Source organism: Porites lutea, chromosome 4, assembly GCF_958299795.1.
Source record: "Porites lutea chromosome 4, jaPorLute2.1, whole genome shotgun sequence".
NCBI classification, from domain to species: Eukaryota; Metazoa; Cnidaria; class Anthozoa; order Scleractinia; family Poritidae; genus Porites; species Porites lutea.
In genome coordinates, this window is record NC_133204.1 from 3,962,095 (window position 1) to 3,983,177 (window position 21,083).

General features: G+C 38.4%; 1 protein-coding gene across 1 annotated transcript; it reads right to left on the reverse strand.

The window, feature by feature from the left end:
- Window positions 1–4,209: 4,209 nt before the first annotated feature.
- LOC140934041 (uncharacterized) lies at window positions 4,210–20,906 on the reverse strand. Its single transcript, XM_073383724.1, has 5 exons — window positions 20,284–20,906; window positions 12,722–12,769; window positions 10,926–10,997; window positions 8,688–8,735; window positions 4,210–4,271 (listed from the first exon to the last, which is right to left on the reverse strand). The coding sequence occupies exons 1-5, from the start codon at window positions 20,873–20,875 to the stop codon at window positions 4,210–4,212; spliced, it is 822 nt and encodes a 273-aa protein (XP_073239825.1). The 5' UTR covers window positions 20,876–20,906.
- Between the last annotated feature and the right edge of the window lie 177 nt (window positions 20,907–21,083).

The window sequence follows — 21,083 nt, forward strand, 5'->3', positions numbered from 1 at the left end:
TGGGCGCATCAGGTAATGTACCATTAAAGGGGGCTCCACCTATTGGAAGTGGATAGAGTAGTTTAGATCTTGTCACTGAGTCACTATAAGAGCATTGATATAAGGCAGTTGATTAATAGTGGTAATTGCACTGAGTGGAGTGCAATTTGTTGCCCCCGCAGGGATTTCGCCCAGAAGGAGAAATCCCGAGGAGGCACTCTAGTAACTCGCGCGTATATTAAGGAAAAAACATAATACACACCTTGTGGACCATCAGTTGTTCTTAGTTGTTGTGCAAGATTTTGCTGAGCTGTTAATAATAAAAATATTGTAAGTCAAAGACTGATTGTCAAGTTTATGTTACCAGTAGTACATCAGTACCAATAAAAAGCAAGACATAAAGTTTAAAACTTTACTTGCAACTATAGGGCTAGCATTAGTCTTATACCCATGGGCCTTTAGTTTGCTGCGGGAGTGGGTTTTGGTGAGTGACAAGAGACAGAATTTGTTTACGTGGAAATTAAGGTACATGTGTTTAATCTACCTTTCATCATTTGTTCATTGCCTGTAGGAATTGATTGTGTAACTGATATATCAAAAGCTGAATGGAATGAAAGCTACATTTTCTTGAATAAAAAACATGCCCTTTTGTCCTCAATTTAGTCCCCAGAACACTGAAAATCGCATTTTAGGGCTTTTGAAATGGCACAATTTTCTGGGGAAGCATGCCCCCAGACCCCCTCCCCTAGAAAAAGGGGAAGAAGAATGCTAAGGCTTAATATTGGCGTTTATGGTTGCTTGGAGATTAGATAAGAAATGAGGAGGCCATTAATTCTAGACAAAACAGGATTTACTCGCTAAAGATTTTTTACTTCCTACTATATCGAAGGTCGAGTATTCTTCAGGACATCTACACCACTTGCTGTTCATTACGAGAAAATACGCAGTCATTTGCATGAAAAGGCGACCAAAAGTGCGAAGATACATTCATTAGCGTGAAAATACGAACATTTGCGCATAAATCAGATTCAATTACGATTTTTGCATTTTAATCAACATTCAATAACACTTTTGGGCATTCATATGCGTCATTCGGCATACAAAAGAGAAAAATATACTCTCATTAATATTAACATCAAAACCATTAACACCATTTCGAAAGTCAATGGGGACAACTGACATTCATTAAAGTGCAAACACTATTCATTAACATGTTTATCACACTGCTTGCAATTCAATAGGATTCCTGGACAACCTTAGGATGGATAAGACAAACATTAATGCGCTTGTACAATCAATTGATTGTTCTTTACTTTTAATCTACAAAAATTGATTTTCAATTAAACAATAGAAATCCAAACAAATTTGGCCTGAATTTCAGTCCATTAAATCTATATCCTTCAAAAACCTCTCTATTTAAACATTTTTGGAGGTAGGTTTGCATGAAAATGGTACCCCTTAGCACATTTAGCTGCGGTCACAATGTCATGTCTCTGAGCAGAGCTTCAAGCACTGCAGTTGCATTGTTATGTCTGAACTCCGCTAGTGGGATTACTAGGGCTTTGCCTTCACTCCTGTAATACATGTACACATTTGAATCTCCAGACGCGAGATGTCGGCCTTAGGTGTCGGCTTCAGACAACTTAAAACTTTTTCAAGGATTTCGAGGGGGGGAAGCATAAGCTGTGTACGTACGGGCGGGAATACCCAAATCTAGGAGCGCTGGCAGCCCGTCATACGCAAAGACAGCCGACTTATCGGGATCCATTTTTTACCTCGCCCGTGCCAGAAGGTCACTTAAAAACGGACACAGCATTCATTACTCCAGCAGCTGCCGAGGAAAAAATTTGATACTAGGTGATATTGCCATGGTCATAGTCAAGTTTCGTCCTCGTTGCACACTTGGCGGTATGCCCTCCAATGCCAATTGTGCCCCTTCTGGCCGTCTAGGGTAAATGTATACCCGCAGTCGTCAATTAACACTCAGTGGCGAAGTACGGCATGGTTCTTTAAACAAATTCAGGCCAATTTTTGGGGGGAATTGATATTACTTAATTGACAATAGATTTTTGTATATTAAATGTAAAGAATGCTCAATTGATTGTACAAGCGCATTGATGTTTGTCTTATCCATTTTAAAGCTGTCCAGGAATGCTATTAAATTGCAAACACTGTCATAAAATTGTTAATGAAAAGCGTTTGCACTTAAATATTGGCCAATGATTTACAAGATAATGTTAATGACTCCAGTGCGAAAGTCGCCCGGTGTCATGTAAACACCCCCTTACTGTGCTCACATTGTGAGTGGCTCCTCATAAAAGGTTCTACAGTCGGTATAGGACTTAATAGAGCCAAAACCAATTGTGAAATTGCACACATTTTAGGCATCCTCCTGATAAACAGTAACAACAAATAGATATTTCGAGCAACAACAATTTGCTATCTGTCCCTTTTAAATATAAATATAGGTGTTGCATACCTCCGGCCTCTGAACATTGTACTGATACATTGGGCACATCAGGTAATGTACCATTAAAGGGGGCTCCACCTACTGGAAGTGGATAAAGTAGTTAAGATCTTGTTACTGAGTCACTATAAGAACATTGACATAAGGCAGCTGATTAATAATGGTAATTGCACTGAGTGGAGTGCAATTTGAATACGTAATAGCATGATTTGTAGTGATATTGGGCATAAATACCACAAGTGGCATTTCGAAATTGTTATAGGTAATTTCACGAGCCGTTAGGCGAATGAAATTTGAGACAATTTTGAAATATCACATACAAATCATGCTATTATTTGTTTATACTACTACCTGCAAAATGTTTGTAATTTTCACATGTAGGTATTTCACAGGGTCTTTGTGGCAGCTACTCGGAAGAGACGTCACCACTGGTGTGTTTCCCTGACGCCAAAATAATACTAAAACAATGGGAAGAATGACATGTCATTGTTTCCTGCGACCAATCAGGAGAGAGCTTCCGAGCAGCTGCAACACAACTGATTTCTAAGCCAATCAAGTTGCAGAAATGTTTCATGTAGTAGTATAAGGTCTGAAATCATACACAAGATTCTAAAATCGGACGAGTGCTCAGCGCAGTAATTGCATTGAGGTGAGTACAATTTGGTAGGAAATCAATCTGGAATCAAAGTACATTGTGTGCCATGTTTCTCTTCCATGTCAGATGTCTATTACATGCACACGCGATTTAAGCAATAGATAGAAAACGTTCTCCATGTTTGCATAGCCTTATATAAACACAAGAGGGTTTTGGGAGAATTCGAAACAGTTATGCATAACTACCGAGAATTCTCCCAACCCCTTAGTGCATACCCCCTCAAAATCTCACGCTATGCCCTGTTAACTCAAAACCTTTCTCAAATTCGTTCTTTCATGATTAGCTCACATCACAACTGTGTTTACAAACTCTCATTGCATGCAAACTCTCGCACATGCGAGAGAATAAAAGAAAATTATGCAGTTACCATGATGAGTGGACATTAGAAATGGGAAATAATTCATTAATAGAGCCTTATGGAATTGATGTTTTTATGGTGACTAATGTTTTGTGATGCCAAAGAAGTATGCTCATAAGCATATCAGATATGTGTAATTTATCTAAAAAAAAACAACAACAGTGCAAAAAGACTTTAGCCAGCATCGCTTAAATCTCATTGTTTTTGTCATAGGTCTACCGACATACAATGTACTAATGCTGTATTTTCAACCTTCCATAAGCAGACAACTCTCCTGAGGGGACGCTTTTTCTGTCTGGCCCTGACAGACTGCTTATGGTGGGGTTCAAATGTAATTATGATGAAGCTCATCAGTTGTGTTCCAAAAAAATAAACCTACAGTACAGGTGCCAATGGAACATTTTTTGTATTTTATATAATTTTTCAAGTGCCATGCATGGTCAAAACAAAAAGTGATCATAGTAAAATAATATTCCTGCTGCACCACAGCCAGTCTATTTTCAGAAAGTTGGCACAAAAATGAAATATTTAGCATTTTACTTGAAATGGCACTCATAGTTGCCATTCATGAAATCCTAAACTGCCATTAAGAGATGACAGCTCAACATCAACCACCAATAAAGGTGGCAATATAATAAATGGATTGTATTCAACATTAGTTCCTTGATCAAGTCTCAAGAGTTTTTGCAGATTTTAGCAATTTTAGTGTTTTGACAGTTGGTAACTTAATGTTCCAAATCAACACATATTTTATCCATACACACCTTGTGGACCATCAGTTGTTGTTGGTTGTTCTGCAAGATTTTGCTGAGCTGTTAATAATAAAAATATTGTAAAAAGTAAGACATAAAGCTTAAAACTTTACATGCAACCATAGGGCTATATACACATGGGCCTTTAGTTTGCTGCGGGAGTGGGTTTTGGTGAGTGACAAGAGACAGAATTTGTTTACGTGGAAATTAAGGTACATGTACATAATCTACTTTTCATCATTTGTTCATTGCCTGTAGGAATTGATTGTGTAACTGATATATCAAACACTGAATGAAAGTTACATTTTCATGAATAAAAAACATGCCCTTTTGTCCTCAATTTAGTCCCAAGAACACTGAAAATCGCATTTTAGGGCTTTTGAAATGTCAGAATTTTCTGGGGAAGCACGCCCCCAGACCCCCTCCCCTAGAAAAAGGGGAAGAAGAATGGTCAGACTTAATATTGGTGTTCATGGTTCCTTGGAGATTAGAAAAGAAATGAGGAGGCGATTAATTCTAGACAAAACAGGATTTACTCGCTATAGATTTTTTACTTCCTTCTATATCGAAGGTCGAGTATTCTTCTTCCTCTTTAGTAATGTAAAGTTCTTCATTGCAGCTGATTAAGGGTTTTAGGTTGTTTAATTTCTCCAAACCCTTGCGAAATAACTTTTGGAATTCCTAGGAATTCCTAGGATTATCCTAGGAATTCCTAGGAAAAAAATCCTAGGAATTCCTAAGAATTCCTAGGAATTCCTAGGAATCATAGGTGTGAATTTTCACGGTAAATTCGGACTTGGAATTCCTAGGAATTCCCAGTTTAAAAAGTTCTGGTTCTAAATTCCTAGAAATTCCTGGAAATTCCAAATGGAAATGAAACTGGACTTGGAATTCCTAGGAATTCCTAGGAATTCCAACCTACAAGATCTAAAGCACAAAAAATTCTTAGAAATTCCCAGAAATTCCTAGTAATTCCTAGGAATTCTTAGGAATTCCTAGGAATTCTAGGAGTTTACAGGTTTAACATCATGTCATCAATCAACATCCAGTGCCAGGAAAGTAAAGTATACGCAAATTTAATGATTAATTACCAACTGGAGAAAGCATGGAAATTGCATTTAAACAAGTTTATGATAATAATGTTCAAAATCACATCTTATGGTACATGTTTTGTTTTTTACAAAATTGAATAAAACAAGTAAAGTCCTGAGATATAAATTGTTCTTGAGTCATTACTGAAAAATTGTGGGACACATTTGTAACTGGAATAATACAGCAAAAGAGTCTTGATTGAATTAACTTTACAGCGGGAACATATGTGTAAAAAAAGAAAAAGTCAGGCCAACTTGCTTCCAGCAAGCTTATCTGCTAAGCCCTTATTAAGTCGCCCGACTTTTAATTCAGCTCTCAAATTGAGAACAAAATAATGAACTGGAAACTAAAATACTTGTAGTACATGGCGTTTAAACATACTTGTCCATGACTACAGTAGAACCCAGGCGGTGACTCGAATTCTAAAGGGAAACGAAAAATAGTTCGATTTTAAGTGGGGAATTCGAGTTATCGGGGTAAATTTCAGTGAAATCTTGATCAAGAGAAAGCAAATTTAGTTCGACTTAGCGGGGAATTCGAGTTATCGGAGTTCGAGTTATCGAGGTTCTACTGTATTAAATCCGCCAGAATCTGATCGAGTATTAGCTTATTCACGTAGAATTCCATCAACCATTTGCAACAACGACTACAGTTATGTCTCCAGTAAACAAAAAGGAACCAATAAATGGTTTTCCATGCCATCTTGAAGTTTCGTGTTCATATATCGGAACGATCTATAATTTCACTTTGATCTCCAGCTTCATTATTTGAGTACGTGGTTACCATCAGAAGACACATTACGAAGCAGGAACGTACCTTTACCTTTCACAATCCAGCTGACTTATCGTTCTCGGACATGACTGGAAGCACGTTTCATGTGTCAACAACAAAATAAATGAACAATGCGCGTTTAAAATAACGTCCATTTCGGATGCAAAATACTTAAGCTCTTGCTAATGAAAGTCCGCGTGAATTTGAACTCACCAAACGGAACTTCATTTCACACTTTTCCATTGGTTCAAAAGGCGCACGTGATGACGCACTTCACTTAGTGGGGAGACTGGTAACCAGTATAGCTCAAACATGGCGGATGATTTTGCTCGATGATGATCAAGTTGAAAAAAGCGGTCGTTTTCAGAGCTAAATAAAATATTCCAACGCTTTTGAGGTATAAGAAGCGAGAGGAAAATTTCGTGTTGTTTTTTCAAGAAGCGATGACCTTTTATTAGGCAAAGCCGCGATGAAAAACGTGTTGTGGACATGTTTGGAAAGCTCAGGTACGAGAAGTGGCACTTTGAATAAGCTTTCAGTATCGTGCTTATTGTTGATAATTTTTTTTAAAGATTTAAGTCGCAATAAATGTTGTATATAGATGCTGGTTAATGTCAAGAAATCCTTGTTGTTATAGGCAATTAAAGGAATGATTATTAAAATTTTTTACGCTTTTTATTACCTTTGAACAGTTATCGTTTTTCCTAAAAATTAAGCCAGTGTTTCCAAGTTAACAATGACTTGGAATTATTGAGAATTCCTAGGAATTCCCACAAATTCTCATTGGTGTTTAAGCAATTCCCAATAATTCCCATAAGTTCCAAAGACAGTATCCTTCAAACTTGGAATTATTGGGAATTCCTAGGAATTCCCAAAAATTCCCACTAGTGTTTTAACCCATTCCCAAGTATTCCTAAATATTCCAAGGTTTTTTATCTTTGCTCATTTGCATGTCTTGGAATAAATTGGAATTCCTAGGAATTCCTAGGAATTCCCAGAACTCTGGGAATTCATTTCGCAAGGGAAGTGCAATCAACATCCGTCATTTTACAGTGAAAGCTTTAGGAATTCATCATTCCACGGAATATCGCGAATGACTTGTTGACAACATTACTTGACAGCTTGCATCGAAATTTAGCCAATGGGAATTGCCCGTGGCTGGGAGAGGCGGGTAATTCGAATGAATATAAAGTACGCAAAACGGACAGTCCATATTTTTAGCGTCTCTCCCCAGTCTCACTCTCTGTTTTCAGCCTTGTTCCAGACCTTTTGTTTGACTGCTCGCGCGTACTCGAATACGCAAAAATACGGACTGTTTTGCAGTCTAATTTCAAGGTCGAACGAAAATCGTTCTATACACGCTTTTAATAAGTCTGGGTGCCATCTTGAATTTTTAATTTATGACGTCATTCGCTGAAAGACTTCAGCCGCCATCTTTGAGGTTTGACTTGAGTGACTGAGTACCATGTCAGGACGAGAGGCAAAGTATCACTTTATTCTTTTCTTTTCATGTATAAACATTAACAAATACCAGCGAATCCTTTTCCCAGGCTAAAGTAATCGTAGTTGTGCGGTTAGTCTTTGCAAGTCATACAGGGATATATTCGATAACAAATGCAACACTAAGAAATGTGACATAAGATACCAAGCGATCAGCATGTATTAAAAGCTAGCACGGCTGCGGCAAATTAAAAGGGAGGAGTACTCGACCGTAAAGGTGTGTAACTTAGTCTTTATTGCTTTTTTGCTAGGTGCAGAAACATACAATCCTCTGTTCTTTTAAATTATGTCATTTTAGGGATGCGATGACTTCGGGAGTATTGTATTGTATTGTCTTTTAATAGTGGTTGGTAGCTTTTGAAAACGTGCAGCCTACCCTCAATCGGTGTTTAAATGCTCTGTACACAAGCCAATACCTTATCCCTAAGATCCAAAATAAGATATTGAAGACAGCACCATTTTAATCATGCCCAACCCAAATGACCTTGAAAAAGGTGGTCCCTTTTGAGCTCAGGCTTACCATTGTTGAGTTTCCACTGATTCGATTCGTAAACAAGTGCAAATTACAGCTATAGTTAGCTTGGACCTTTCACTTTGAAACCACAACGTATTTTTGCTCTGCAGACCTTTTGATTCTCAATTAAGGATGGATTAGGAATTTTTAAACATTAACTTATAAATTGGTCCGTCTGGAAAAAGGGGCATTTGTAATCCCACTCAAGCTGGTGTGTCAGTGTCAATTGGAAATTCAGTAAAGGAGCCAACAACAGCTCTAGGTCTTGGCAAATTGGAATAGTGGTCATAACACTGAAGTTTGCCTCCGTCAGAGAGAGATGTTTAACTCACTACCCGTGGAACCTTGTGTCCAGTTAATTTAGTTGAAACAATTGCAGGACAGTTAATTGTCTTAACTGAATGAAAGAACTAATTTGCCCTCTCTTTATTTTGGACAGTATGTTGCCTGCGTACAAGCGACACCTTAAAGCCCTCATTTCTCCCTGAGCATTTCGCCCCGTAATAAGGATTGATGACATTATATGCCCCAGAAGGCGAAATCCCGAGGAGGCACTCCAGTAACTCGCGCGTATATTAAGGAAAAAACTTAATACACACCTTGTGGACCATCAGTTGTTCTTAATTGTTGTGCAAGATTTTGCTGAGCTGTTAATAATAAAAATATTGTAAGTCAAAGACTGATTGTCAAGTTTATGTTACCACTAGTGCATCAGTACCAATAAAAAGCAAGACATAAAGTTTAAAACTTTACATGCAACCATAGGGCTAGCATTAGTCTTATACCCATGGACCTTTAGTTTGCTGCGGGAGTGGGTTTTGGTGAGTGACAAGAGACAGAATTTGTTTACGTGGAAATTAAGGTACATGTATGTAATCTACTTTTCATCATTTGTTCATTGCCTGTAGGAATTGATTGTGTAACTGATATATCAAAAGCTGAATAGAATGAAAGCTACATTTTCTTGAATAAAAAACATGCCCTTTTGTCCTCAATTTAGTCCCCAGAACACTGAAAATCGCATTTTAGGGCTTTTGAAATGTCACAATTTTCTGGGGAAGCATGCCCCCTGGCCCCCTCCCCTAGAAAAAGGGGAAGAAGAATGGTCAGACTTAATATTGGCGTTTATGGTTCCTTGGAGATTAGATAAGAAATGAGGAGGCGATTAATTCTAGACAAAACAGGATTTACTCGCTATAGATTTTTTACTTCCTACTATATCGAAGGTCGAGTATTCTTCGAGACATTTACACCTTTTTGCTGTTCATTACGAGAAAATACGCAGTCATTTGCATGAAAAGGCGACCAAAAGTGCGAAGATACATTCATTAGCGTGAAAATACGAACATTTGCGCATAAATCAGATTCAATTACGATTTTTGCATTTTAATCAACATTCAATAACACTTTTGGGCATTCATATGCGTCATTCGGCATACAAAAGAGAAAAATATACTTTCATTAATATTAACATCAAAGCCATTAACACCATCTCGAAAGTCAATGGGGACAACTGACATACATTAAAGTGCAAACACTATTCATTAACATGTTTATCACACTGCTTGCAATTCAATAGAATTCCTAGACAACCTTAGGATGGATAAGACAAACATTAATGCGCTTGTACAATCAACTGATTGTTCTTTACTTTTAATCTACAAAAATTGATTTTCAATTAAACAATAGAAATTCAAACAAATTTGGCCTGAATTTCAGTCCATTAAATCTATATCCTTCAAAAAACCTCTCTATTTAAACATTTTTGGAGGTAGGTTTGCATGAAAATGGTACCCCTTAGCACATTTAGCTGCAGTCACGATGTCATGTCTCTGTGCAGAGCTTCAAGCACTGCAGTTGCATTGTTGTGTCTGAACTCCGCTAGTGGGATTGCTAGGGCTTTGCCTTCACTCCTGTAATACATGTACACATTTGAATTTCCAGACGCGAGATGTCGGCCTTAGGTGTCGGCTTCAGACAACTTGAAACTTTTTCAAGGATTTCGAGGGGGGGAAGCATAAGCTGTGTAGCTGTACGTACGGGGCGGGAATGGCCAAATCTAGGGGCGCTGGCAGCCCGTCATACGCAAAGACCGCCGACTTATCGGGATCCATTTTTTTCCTCGCCCGTGCCAGAAGGTCACTTAAAACCTGACACAGCATTCATTTCTCCAGCAGCTGCCGAGGAAAAAATTTGATACTAGGTGATATTGCCATGGTCATAGTCAAGTTTCGTCCTCGTTGACCGCACACTTGGCGGTATGCCCTCCAATGCCAATTGTGCCCCACCATGACTTCTTGCAGTCTAGGGTAAATGTATAGCCGCAGTCGTCAATTAACACTCAGTGGCGAAGTACGGCATGGTTCTTTAAACAAATTCAGGCCAATTTTTTGGGGGAATTGATATTACTTAATTGACAATAGATTTTTGTACATTAAATGTAAAGAATGCTGAATTGATTGTACAAGCGCATTGATGTTTGTCTTATCCATTTTAAAGCTGTCCAGGAATGCTATTAAATTGCAAACACTGTCATAAAATTGTTAATGAAAAGCGTTTGCACTTAAATATTGGCCAATGATTTACAAGATAATGTTAATGACTCCAGTGCGAAAGTCGCCCGGTGTCATGTAAACACCCCCTTACCGTGCTCACATTGTGAGTGGCTCCTCATAAAAGGTTCTACAGTCGGTATAGGATTTAATAGAGCCAAAACCAATTGTGAAATTGCACACATTTTAGGCATCCTCCTGATAAACAGTAACAACAAATAGATATTTCGAACAACAACAATTTGCTATCTGTCCCCTTTAAATATAAATATAGGTGTTGCATACCTCCGGCCTCTGAACATTGTACTGATACATTGGGCACATCAGGTAATGTACCATTAAAGGGGGCTCCACCTACTGGAAGTGGATAAAGTAGTTAAGATCTTGTTACTGAGTCACTATAAGAACATCGACATAAGGCAGATGATTAATAATGGTAATTGCACTGAGTGGAGTGCAATTTGTATACGTAATAGCATGATTTGTAGTGATATTGGGCATAAATACCACGAGTGGCATTTCGAAATTGTTATAGGTAATTTCACGAGCCGTTAGGCGAATGAAATTTGAGACAATTTTGAAATATCACGAGTGGTATTTATGCCAAATATCACATACAAATCATGCTATTATTTGCTTATACTACTACCTGCAAAATGTTTGTAATTTTCACATGTAGGTATTTCACAGGGTCTTGTGGCAGCTACTCGGAAGAGAAGTCACCACTGGTGTGTTTCCCTGACGCCAAAACAATACTAAAACAATGGGAAGAATGACATGTCATTGTTTCCTGCGACCAATCAGGAGAGAGCTTCCGAGCAGCTGCAACACAACTGATTTCTAAGCCAATCAAGTTGCAGAAATGTTTCATGTAGTAGTATAAGGTCTGAAATCATACACAAGATTCTAAAATCAGACGAGTGCTCAGCGCAGTAATTGCATTGAGGTGAGTACAATTTGGTAGGAAATCAATCTGGAATCAAAGTACATTGTGTGCCATGTTTCTCCGCCATGTCAGATGTCTATTACATGCACACGCGATTTAAGCAATAGATAGAAAATGTTCTCCATGTTTGCATAGCCTTATATAAACACAAGAGGGTTTTGGGAGAATTCAAAACAGTTATGCATAACTAACGAGAATTCTCCCAACCCCTTAGTGCATACCCCCTCAAAATCTCGCGCAATGCCCCGTTAACTCAAAACCTTTCTCAAATTCGTTCTTTCATGATTAGCTCACATCACAACTGTGTTTACAAACTCTCATTGCATGCAAACTCTCGCACATGCGAGAGAATAAAAGAAAATTATGCAATTACCATGATGAGTGGATATTAGAAATGGGAAATAATTCATTAATAGAGCCTTATGGAATTGATGTTTTTATGGGGACTCTGTATATTAATTGTTTTGTGATGCCAAAGAAGTATGCTCATAAGCATATCAGATATGTGTAATTTATCTAAAAAAACAACAACAGTGCAAAAAGACTTTAGCCAGCATTGCTTAAATCTCATTGTTTTTGTCATAGGTCTACTGACATACAATATGCTAATGCTGTATTTTCAACCTTCCATAAGCAGACAACTCTCCTGAGGGGATGCTTTTTCTGTCTGGCCCTGACAGACTGCTTATGGTGGGCTTCAAATGTAATTATGAAGAAGCTTATCAGTTGTGTTCCAAAAAAATAATTAGTCTACAGTACATGTGCCAATGGAAAAGTTTTTGTATTTTATATAATTTTTCAAGTGCCATGCATGGTCAAAACAAAAAGTGATCATAGTAAATATTCCTGCTGCACCACAGCCAGTCTATTTTCAGAAAGTTGGCACAAAAATGAAATATTTAGCATTTTACTTGAAATGGCACTCATAGTTGCCATTCATGAAATCCTAAACTGCCATTAAGAGATGACAGCTCAACATCAACCACCAATAAAGGTGGCAATATAATAAATGGATTGTATTCAACATTAGTTCCTTGATCAAGTCTCAAGAGTTTTTGCAGATTTTAGCAATTTTAGTGTTTTGACAGTTGGTAACTTAATGTTCCAAATCAACACATATTTTATCCATACACACCTTGTGGACCATCAGTTGTTGTTGGTTGTTCTGCAAGATTTTGCTGAGCTGTTAATAATAAAAATATTGTAAAAAGCAAGACATAAAGTTTAAAACTTTACTTGCAACCATAGGGCTAGCATTAGTCTTATACCCATGGGCCTTTAGTTTGCTGCGGGAGTGAGTTTTGGTGAGTGACAAGAGACAGAATTTGCTTACGTGGAAATTAAGGTACATGTACGTAATCTACTTTTCATCATTTGCTCATTGCCTGTAGGAATTGATTGTGTCACTGATATATCAAAAGCTGAATGAAAGTTACATTTTCTTGAATAAAAAACATGCCCTTTTGTCCTCAATTTAGTCCCCAGAACACTGAAAATCGCATTTTTATAGGGCTTTTGAAATGGCACAATTTTCTGAAGAAGCATGCCCCCAGACCCCCTCCCCTAGAAAAAGCGGAAGAATGCTCAGACCTAATATTGGTGTTTATGGTTTTTTGGAGATTAGAAAAGAAATGAGGAGGCTATTAATTCTAGACAAAAGAGGATTTACTCACTAAAGGTTTTTTACTTCCTACAATATTGAAGGTCGAGTATTCTTCAGGACATTTACACCATTTGCTGTCCATTACGAGAAAAAGGCAGTCATTTGTGCATAAATCAGATTCAGTTACGATTTTTGCATTTTAATCAACATTCAATAACACTTTTGGGCATTCATATGCGTCATTCGGCATACAAAAGAGAAAAATATACTTTCATTAATATTAACATCAAAGCCATTAACACCATCTCGAAAGTCAATGGGGACAACTGACATACATTAAAGTGCAAACACTATTCACTAACATGTTTATCACACTGCTTGCAATTCAATAGGATTCCTGGACAACCTTAGGATGGACAAGACAAACATTAATGCGCTTGTACAGTCAATTGATTGTTCTTTACTTTTAATCTACAAAGATTGATTTTCAATTAAACAATAGAAATCCAAACAAATTTGGCCTGAATTTCAGTCCATTAAATCTATATCCTTCAAAAACCTCTCTATTTAAACATTTTGGGAGGTAGGTTTGCATGAAAATGGTACCCCTTAGCACATTTAGCTGCGGTCACAAAGTCACGTCTCTGTGCAGAGCTTCAAGCACTGCAGTTGCATTGTTGTGTCTGAACTCCACTAGTGGGATTACTAGGGCTTTGCCTTCACTCCTGTAATACATGTACACATTTAAATTTCCAGACGCGAGATGTCGGCCTTAGGTGTCGGTTTCAGATAACTTGAAACTTTTTCAAGGATTTCGAGAGGGGGAAGCATAAGCTGTGTACGTATGCCAGAAGGTCACTTAAAAACCAAACAGCATTCATTACTCCAGCAGATGCCAAGGAAAATATTTGATACTACGTGATATTGCAATGGCCATAGTCAAGTTTTGTCCTCGTTGACTGCACACTTGGCGGTATACCCTCCAATCCCTGTTGCGCCCCACCATGACTTCTGGCTGTCTAGGGTAAATGTATAGCGGCATCGATTAACACACAGTGGCGAAGTATGGCATGGTTCTTTAAACAAATTCAGGCCAATTTTGGGGGGGAATTGGTATTGGTATCAATTGATTGTACAAACGCATTAATGTTTTTCTTATCCATTTTAAAGCTGTCCAGGAATACTATTGAATTGCAAACACTGTCGTAAAAATGTTAATGAAAAGCGTTTGGACTTAAATGTTTGTCTATTGTCCCAAATGATTTTCAAGGTAATGTTAATGACTCAAATGTTGGAGTTAATGAAAGTATATTTTACTCTTTTGTATGTCAAAGACGCAAATGAATGCCCAAAAATGTTATTGAATGTCGATTAAAATGCAAAAATCATTACTGAATGTGATTTATGCACCAATGTTTGCTTTCTTGCACTAACGAATGTATCTTCGCGCTGTTGGTCGCCATTTCTCGCAAATGAATGCCTAGTTTTTCTTAATGAACAGCAAAAGGTGTACCTTTTTATATTGTATTTGACACTTTTTTTCTGAATTATTGATTTCGCACATGTGTTAGCCACGACTGGAGATATGTCTGTGGTTGCACTCGCTATACCCATGTATAATTACACAAAAATTCAAGGGCCTTGATTTGAGAGAAATTACATCATTGCCAGAGATCAAAAACGTGATGAGAACATTGGAATGTCATTTCAATCATTGCCGAAAATAAATCGCATGCTCATCACAAGACTCATTTACATACAATAAAAGTTTACAACACCCAACCAGACTGTTAGCTTTTGCTAATTAAGATTTTCCGACCACTGAAGTGTTCACTTGTTCCAAAGTTATCAACTCTTTCAAGTGATAGAATTCATGGACTGATCTGTTCCGGAACGCTCCAAATCGCATTTATTAATTTTTCCTAAGCTTTCTTCTCAGAACATGCATGGCTTCAGTCACACAACAATTCTTATTCCTAGTTTCCACAGTCTTTGCTAGGAATGCCTGGGACCCCAACCGCCCTTTTGTGTCCTAAATACAAAGAAAAACGGCTTGCAGATTATGAGTCTTGCTGCTTACGCAAGCGAGACTAATGACAGCCCCTTGTTGATACAGTTGGTTACTCTATTCAAACCTGCTGGCTACTTTAATTTTTATTGAAACCCCTGCATTTCAAGGTAGACTGCAAAACAGTCGGTTTTTTCTCAAAACCAGTAAAGAAATCGGTAAAGCGTGGTGTAAGAGTCTTGCGCGTGCGAAGCGTGCGAGCCTCACGTGCCCATAAGGCGTGTTGTGATGTGAGCAAAAAAAACCGACTGTCCGTTTTCCATACAATCAGTTCGTTCTGACCAGGGAGTTCAAAAATGTCGTCAAGCAGTCAAAAATCTGTTCACAACTCCACCCTCTTTATGAATTTGATACACTCGGTTATTGATTTTGAGGGAGAATTGCACATGTTATTGTCTGCACTTGGCTTTGAATCTTGATCCTGTATGCAGTAATTCTAAAGCAGTTTTTAGTGTTGCTTCTCTGTGAAATGTAGTATATAAAGTGGAGGATCAAAAATGAGTGGAAGTGGATGCACACCAACAAAGCCTGCGCCTGTTCCTTGAAGGGGGAGTAGGCTGAAAGAGCCGAGCGCTTTGGATAATTTATGGAACTTCAAAACACAGTTCGGCATTGGGATTTGGTTTAAAATCGGAGCAGAGGGAAGCTTTGGAGTTGCTGCTCGGGGGAAAGGATGTTTTCTGTGTCCTACCAACAGCCTTATTTATCAGATGTCTGTTCATGCAAAGAGTTCTTCAAGTTCCTTGCAACGGCCGACAGTCATTGTTATCTCGCTTGTGTAAAAATGGGGGATCAGTAGACAACACACAACTTTTACCTCATTCCAAAATACTGCTTGTTCCAATGAATTGTTTTCTTTGTCGGGTAGATTATGCTTTGGATGAAAACATTTTGACTAAGCAAATGTGAATTTTGGCCGCTCATTAAATATATTTCAAACTCAGAGGTCATGACACGAATATTGATTTTCTCTGGTCGGCATGATTTGCCCTCTGATGCAAGAGCATTTTCTTTTTTTGCTCTTTAGAAATGTAAAGTTCTTCATTGCGGCTGATGAAGGGTTTTAGGTTGTTTAATTTCTCCAAAGTGCAATCAACATCCGTCATTTTACAGTGAAAGCTTTAGGAATTCATCATTCCACGGAATATTGCAAATGACTTGTTGAAAACATTAATGACAGCTTGCATCGAAATTTAGCCAATGGGAATTCCCCGTGGCTGGGAGAGGCGGGTAATTCGAATGAATATAAAGTATGCAGAACGGACAGTCCATATTTTTAGCATCTCTCCCCAGTCTCACTCTCTGTTTTCAGCCTTGTTCCAGACCTTTTGTTTGACTGCTCGTGCGCACTTGAATACGCAAAAAATACGGACTGTTTTGCAGTCTAATTTCAAGGTCGAACGAAAATCGTTCTATACATGCTTTTAATAAGTCTGGGTGCCATCTTGAATTTTTAATTTATGACGTCATTCGCGGAAAGACTTCAGCCGTCATCTTTGAGGTTTGACTTGCATGACAGTACCATGTCAGGACGAGAGGCAAAGTATCACTTTATTCTTTTCTTTTCATGTATAAACATTAACAAATAACAGCGAATCCTTTTCCCAGGCTAAAGTAATCGTAGTTGTGCGGTTAGTCTTTGCAAGTCATACAGGGATATATTCGATATTAAATGCAACACTAAGAAATGTGACATAAGATACCAAGCGATCAGCATGTATTAAAAGCTAGCACGGCTGCAGCGAATTAAAAGGGAGGAGTACTCGACCGTTAAGGTGTGTAACTTAGTCTTTATTGCTTTTTTATGCGCTTTTGAGTATTTTTATAGAAAAAGCGCAATATAAGTATTGAATATTATTAATATTATTAGGTGCAGAAACATACAATTGTCTTTTCTTTTAATTTCATTTTAGGGATGCGATGACTTTAGGAGTATTGGATTGTATTGTCTTTTAATAGTGGTTGGTAGCTTTTGAAAACGTGCAGCCTACCCTCAATCGGTGTTTAAATGCTCTGTACACAAGCCAATACCTTATCCCTAAGATTCAAAATAAGATATTGAAGACAGCACCACTTTAATCCTGCCGAACCCAATGACCATGAAAAAGTGGTCCCTTTTGAGCTCAGGCCTACCATTGTTGAGTTTCCACTGATTCGATTCGCAAACAAGTGCAAATTACAGCTATAGTTAGCTTGGACCTTTCACTTTGAAACCACAACATGTTTTTGCTCTGCAGACCTTTTGATTCTCAATTAAGGATGGATTAGGAATTTTAAAACAACTTATAAATTGGTCCTTCTGAAAAAAGGGGCATTAATTTTGTAATCCCACTCAAGCTGGTGTGTCAGTGTCAATTGGGAATTCAGTAAAGGAGCCAACAACAGCTCTAGGTCTTGGCAAATTGGAATAGTGGTCATAACACTGAAGTTTGCCTCTGTTAGAGAGAGATGTTTAACCCACTACCCGTGGAACCTTGTGTCCAGTTCACACCGTTCTTCGCCTCTGTGTGTTCGTCGACGGCTACGGCTATACAGTTACCCTAGTTGCCAGAAGTCATGGTGGGACGTGACAGGGAGTGGAGGGGGTACAACCAAGTGTGCAGTCAACAAGGACAAAACTTGACTATGGCAATATCACCCATCAAATGTTTTCCTCGGCAGCTGCTGGAGTAATGAATACTGTGTCGGTTTTTCGGTGACTTTCAGGCAATGGCAAGGAAAAAATGGATCCTGATAAGTCGGTGGTCTTTGGGTACGACGGAGTGCCAGCTCACCTAGATTTGGCCATTCCAGCCCAATACGTGCACAACTTATGCTTCCCAACTGTTGTCTGAAAGCGACACCAAAGGCCGACATTTCAAGTCCGGAAATTTAAAGATGTACCGGTATGACAGGAATGAGAGGGCAAAGCCCTAGCAATCCCACTAGCGGATTTCGGAAACAACAACTGCAGTGCTTGAAGCTCTGTGCTGAAACATGACATTGTGACTGCAGCTAAATGTGCTAAGGGGTACCATTTCATGCAAACCTACCTCCCAAAATGTTTAAATAGCGAGGTTTTTGAGGGATATACATTTAACGGACTGAAATTCAGGCCAAATTTGTTTGAATTTCTATTGTTTGTATATTAAATTGTATTTAAATGTAAAGAACACTCAATTGATTGTACAAGTACATTAATGTTTGTCTTATCCATCCTAAGGTTGTCCAGAAATGCTATTGAATTGCAAACAGTGTCATAAAAATGTTAATGAATAGTGTTTGCACTTTAATGTATGTCAGTAGTTGTCCCTATTGACTTTCAAAATGGTGTTAATGACTTTGATGTCGGCATTCATAAAAGTATATTTCTCTCTTTTGTATACCCAATGATGCATATGAATGCCCATAAGTGTTATTGAATGTTGATTAAAAATATGCAAAAATCGTCATTGAATCTGATTTATGTGCAAATGTTCGTATTTTCATGCTTATGAATGTAACTTCGCACTATTGGTGGCCGTTCCATGCAAATGATTTCGTATTTCCTTGTAATGAACAACAAAAGGTGTAATAAAGGCCCACATAAAAAATGAAAAAGTATCAAAACCATTGCTAAAAGAGATTACCTGGGAAGAAGTTAAGCTCGTGTCTGTTGATGTAGGCCACGATGAGTAAGCCAAAACTTTAACCCATTCGCTCCTGGAGATTTTGCCGAAAAACGCATTTTGAAGCTAGTTGAGTAGTTTTCTGGTCACTGCTATGCTATCAAGAGATAAAACTTACCACAAACCGCTTTACAGGTCGTACACTTCGCGGCCTTCTGATCCAGATGCAAAATATTAGCTTGCGAAGTTCCAACATGCGCAGAAAGCAAAATTTCGACATAGTTCTTTTTTCGCTTTTGTTGCCTCATTTTTTTTTTCTCTTGCTGGGCATTTAGTAGGCTTCATTTTGGTGGGAATACTTTTTAGGAAAGCTTTTAGGATCTTAGGATTAGGTGAAAGGAAAGGTAGGTGGGCAATGGAACAAGATTTTCATGGAGATTTTCAGGTCAATGTTACATGTTTTTTTGCCTCTTTCTCCGGTTTCCTTGACTGAATTGTGCTCATTCTGGTATGGTTTGAAAGATCTCTTCACTCTGCACAAGTTAGCGGACAAAGTTGTCCTTGACCATTAAAACTGATGACATCACAAAGGGTAGAAAGGACGTGGATCCGCACGGGCGGTTATGGGCGGTTCAGGGGCGAATGGGTTAATTCGCATTTTTTTTGCATTTAAGGATGGTGCCCACTATTGTTACTGAGCACATTTTCTGTGCATGCCAAAGTAGTCGCGCGCTGCGCGAAAGAAATGCGCAACACGCAGGACAGAATAGCCAACAGCATCTTGAGAATGAGGCCAATGTAACTTTTTGCAAAAATATCAACCTTGTTCCCAGGCTACTTTCTCACTTTCACACGATGTTATATTTTTGATGACGTCACCTTTATTAGGAAGATTTTTGGTGTCATTTAATTTACAATCTACAATCCGTGATCTGCAGTCTGCAGTCTGCAAATGTCATACACTGCCCCTGATATGATCTACTTGTCTCACATAGTCATTTTCTGGGAAAAAATGCTTCCCATTAGTGGGCACCATCCTTAAATCAGCTCTCATTTGCCCTCAATATCATCGATCCAGGAATATCTTTGCACGAAAGCTTTAAAGTTACGATAACATACCCATAAAGACATTGTATAAGGAAAATATTCCTCTTGATATAGAGTAAAAACATTCCTTTTTATATGAACACACTGCAAAATCCTCATCAACAGAGCTATCATCTTTGGTAGCCATTTTGGCCACGTGTAGTATGAGCTTTCCGCGAATGACGTCATTCATTGAAATTTCAAGATGGCGCCCAGACTTATAAAGCGTGTATACATGTACGTACTTCTTTAGTGTATTCGCTTAATTTTCGCTTCAACAATCTTTCGAGAAAATTCCCACTCCCCGATAAATCGTACCAAAAGATTTAAAAGACTTAAGACTTAACACTTACCAAGTTCAGTCAGTATGTTCTCCTTTAAAAAAATTGGAATGAACTTTTTCTCATCGTCGCTCCATTGCAACAGTCCAACAACTCCATTTTGCTGATCGATGATCGGTGCTCCCTGAATAGACGTTTTCTCTACGATGCACGGTATTTTAAAGACCACCTTATGCCGGTTAACAGTTTTATTGTACGTCAGATCCAGTGTAAAGCGCTGGTTTCCAAAAAACGTAATCACCTTGAAGTCTTTGGTCACTTCTTCAGGAACTCGTAAGGTGAGACTTGGCCAGTTATCTGGTTTTTCAGAACTGTTTTCCACAGGAACAAAACGGAAGCTGTCAACTTTCTTGTCTGTTCGATATTTCAATCTGTAGTCTTCAACATCATTGGAGAGTGGGTGACTGGTAAATCGATCCATCACAAGGTCGAGAGATTGCCCAGCAACACCGTCAAGGACGCCGGAACAAGTCATCAGTTGCAATCTTTTGGAGCCTTTCATATTGACAAGACACCCCATTCCTCTTATTTGAACGATACATTCTTTAAAATCTTCTCTGATGGCGTAGACAGCCTTAACGTTTGGATTTCTCGTATAATCCATAGCCTGGGAAAGCACTGAAGGCTTACCTTCCATCGCCCGGGACCGTCTTCTGTCAGCCGGGCTAGCCTTGAGGAGGTAGGCAGGTCATGTATGGCCAATTATAATGTACCGAATAGTCAACAACAGTCTTGTATATGTCGTGTTTAAAATAGGTAGGTACTTCATGTGTGGGGACATTTATTGTACCGACTCCTTGTTGCGTTAAATA

Excerpts from the sequence above, each read along its gene's own strand:
- LOC140934041 (XM_073383724.1), bottom strand. The coding sequence starts at position 20,875 with ATGGATTATACGAGAAATCCAAACGTTAAGGCTGTCTACGCCATCAGA. Across the intron at positions 12,770-20,283 it reads GAACATACTGACTGAACTTG|CTCAGCAAAATCTTGCAGAA; the intron begins GTAAGTGTTAAG and ends TATTATTAACAG. Across the intron at positions 10,998-12,721 it reads AACAACTGATGGTCCACAAG|TAGGTGGAGCCCCCTTTAAT; the intron begins GTGTGTATGGAT and ends ATCCACTTCCAG.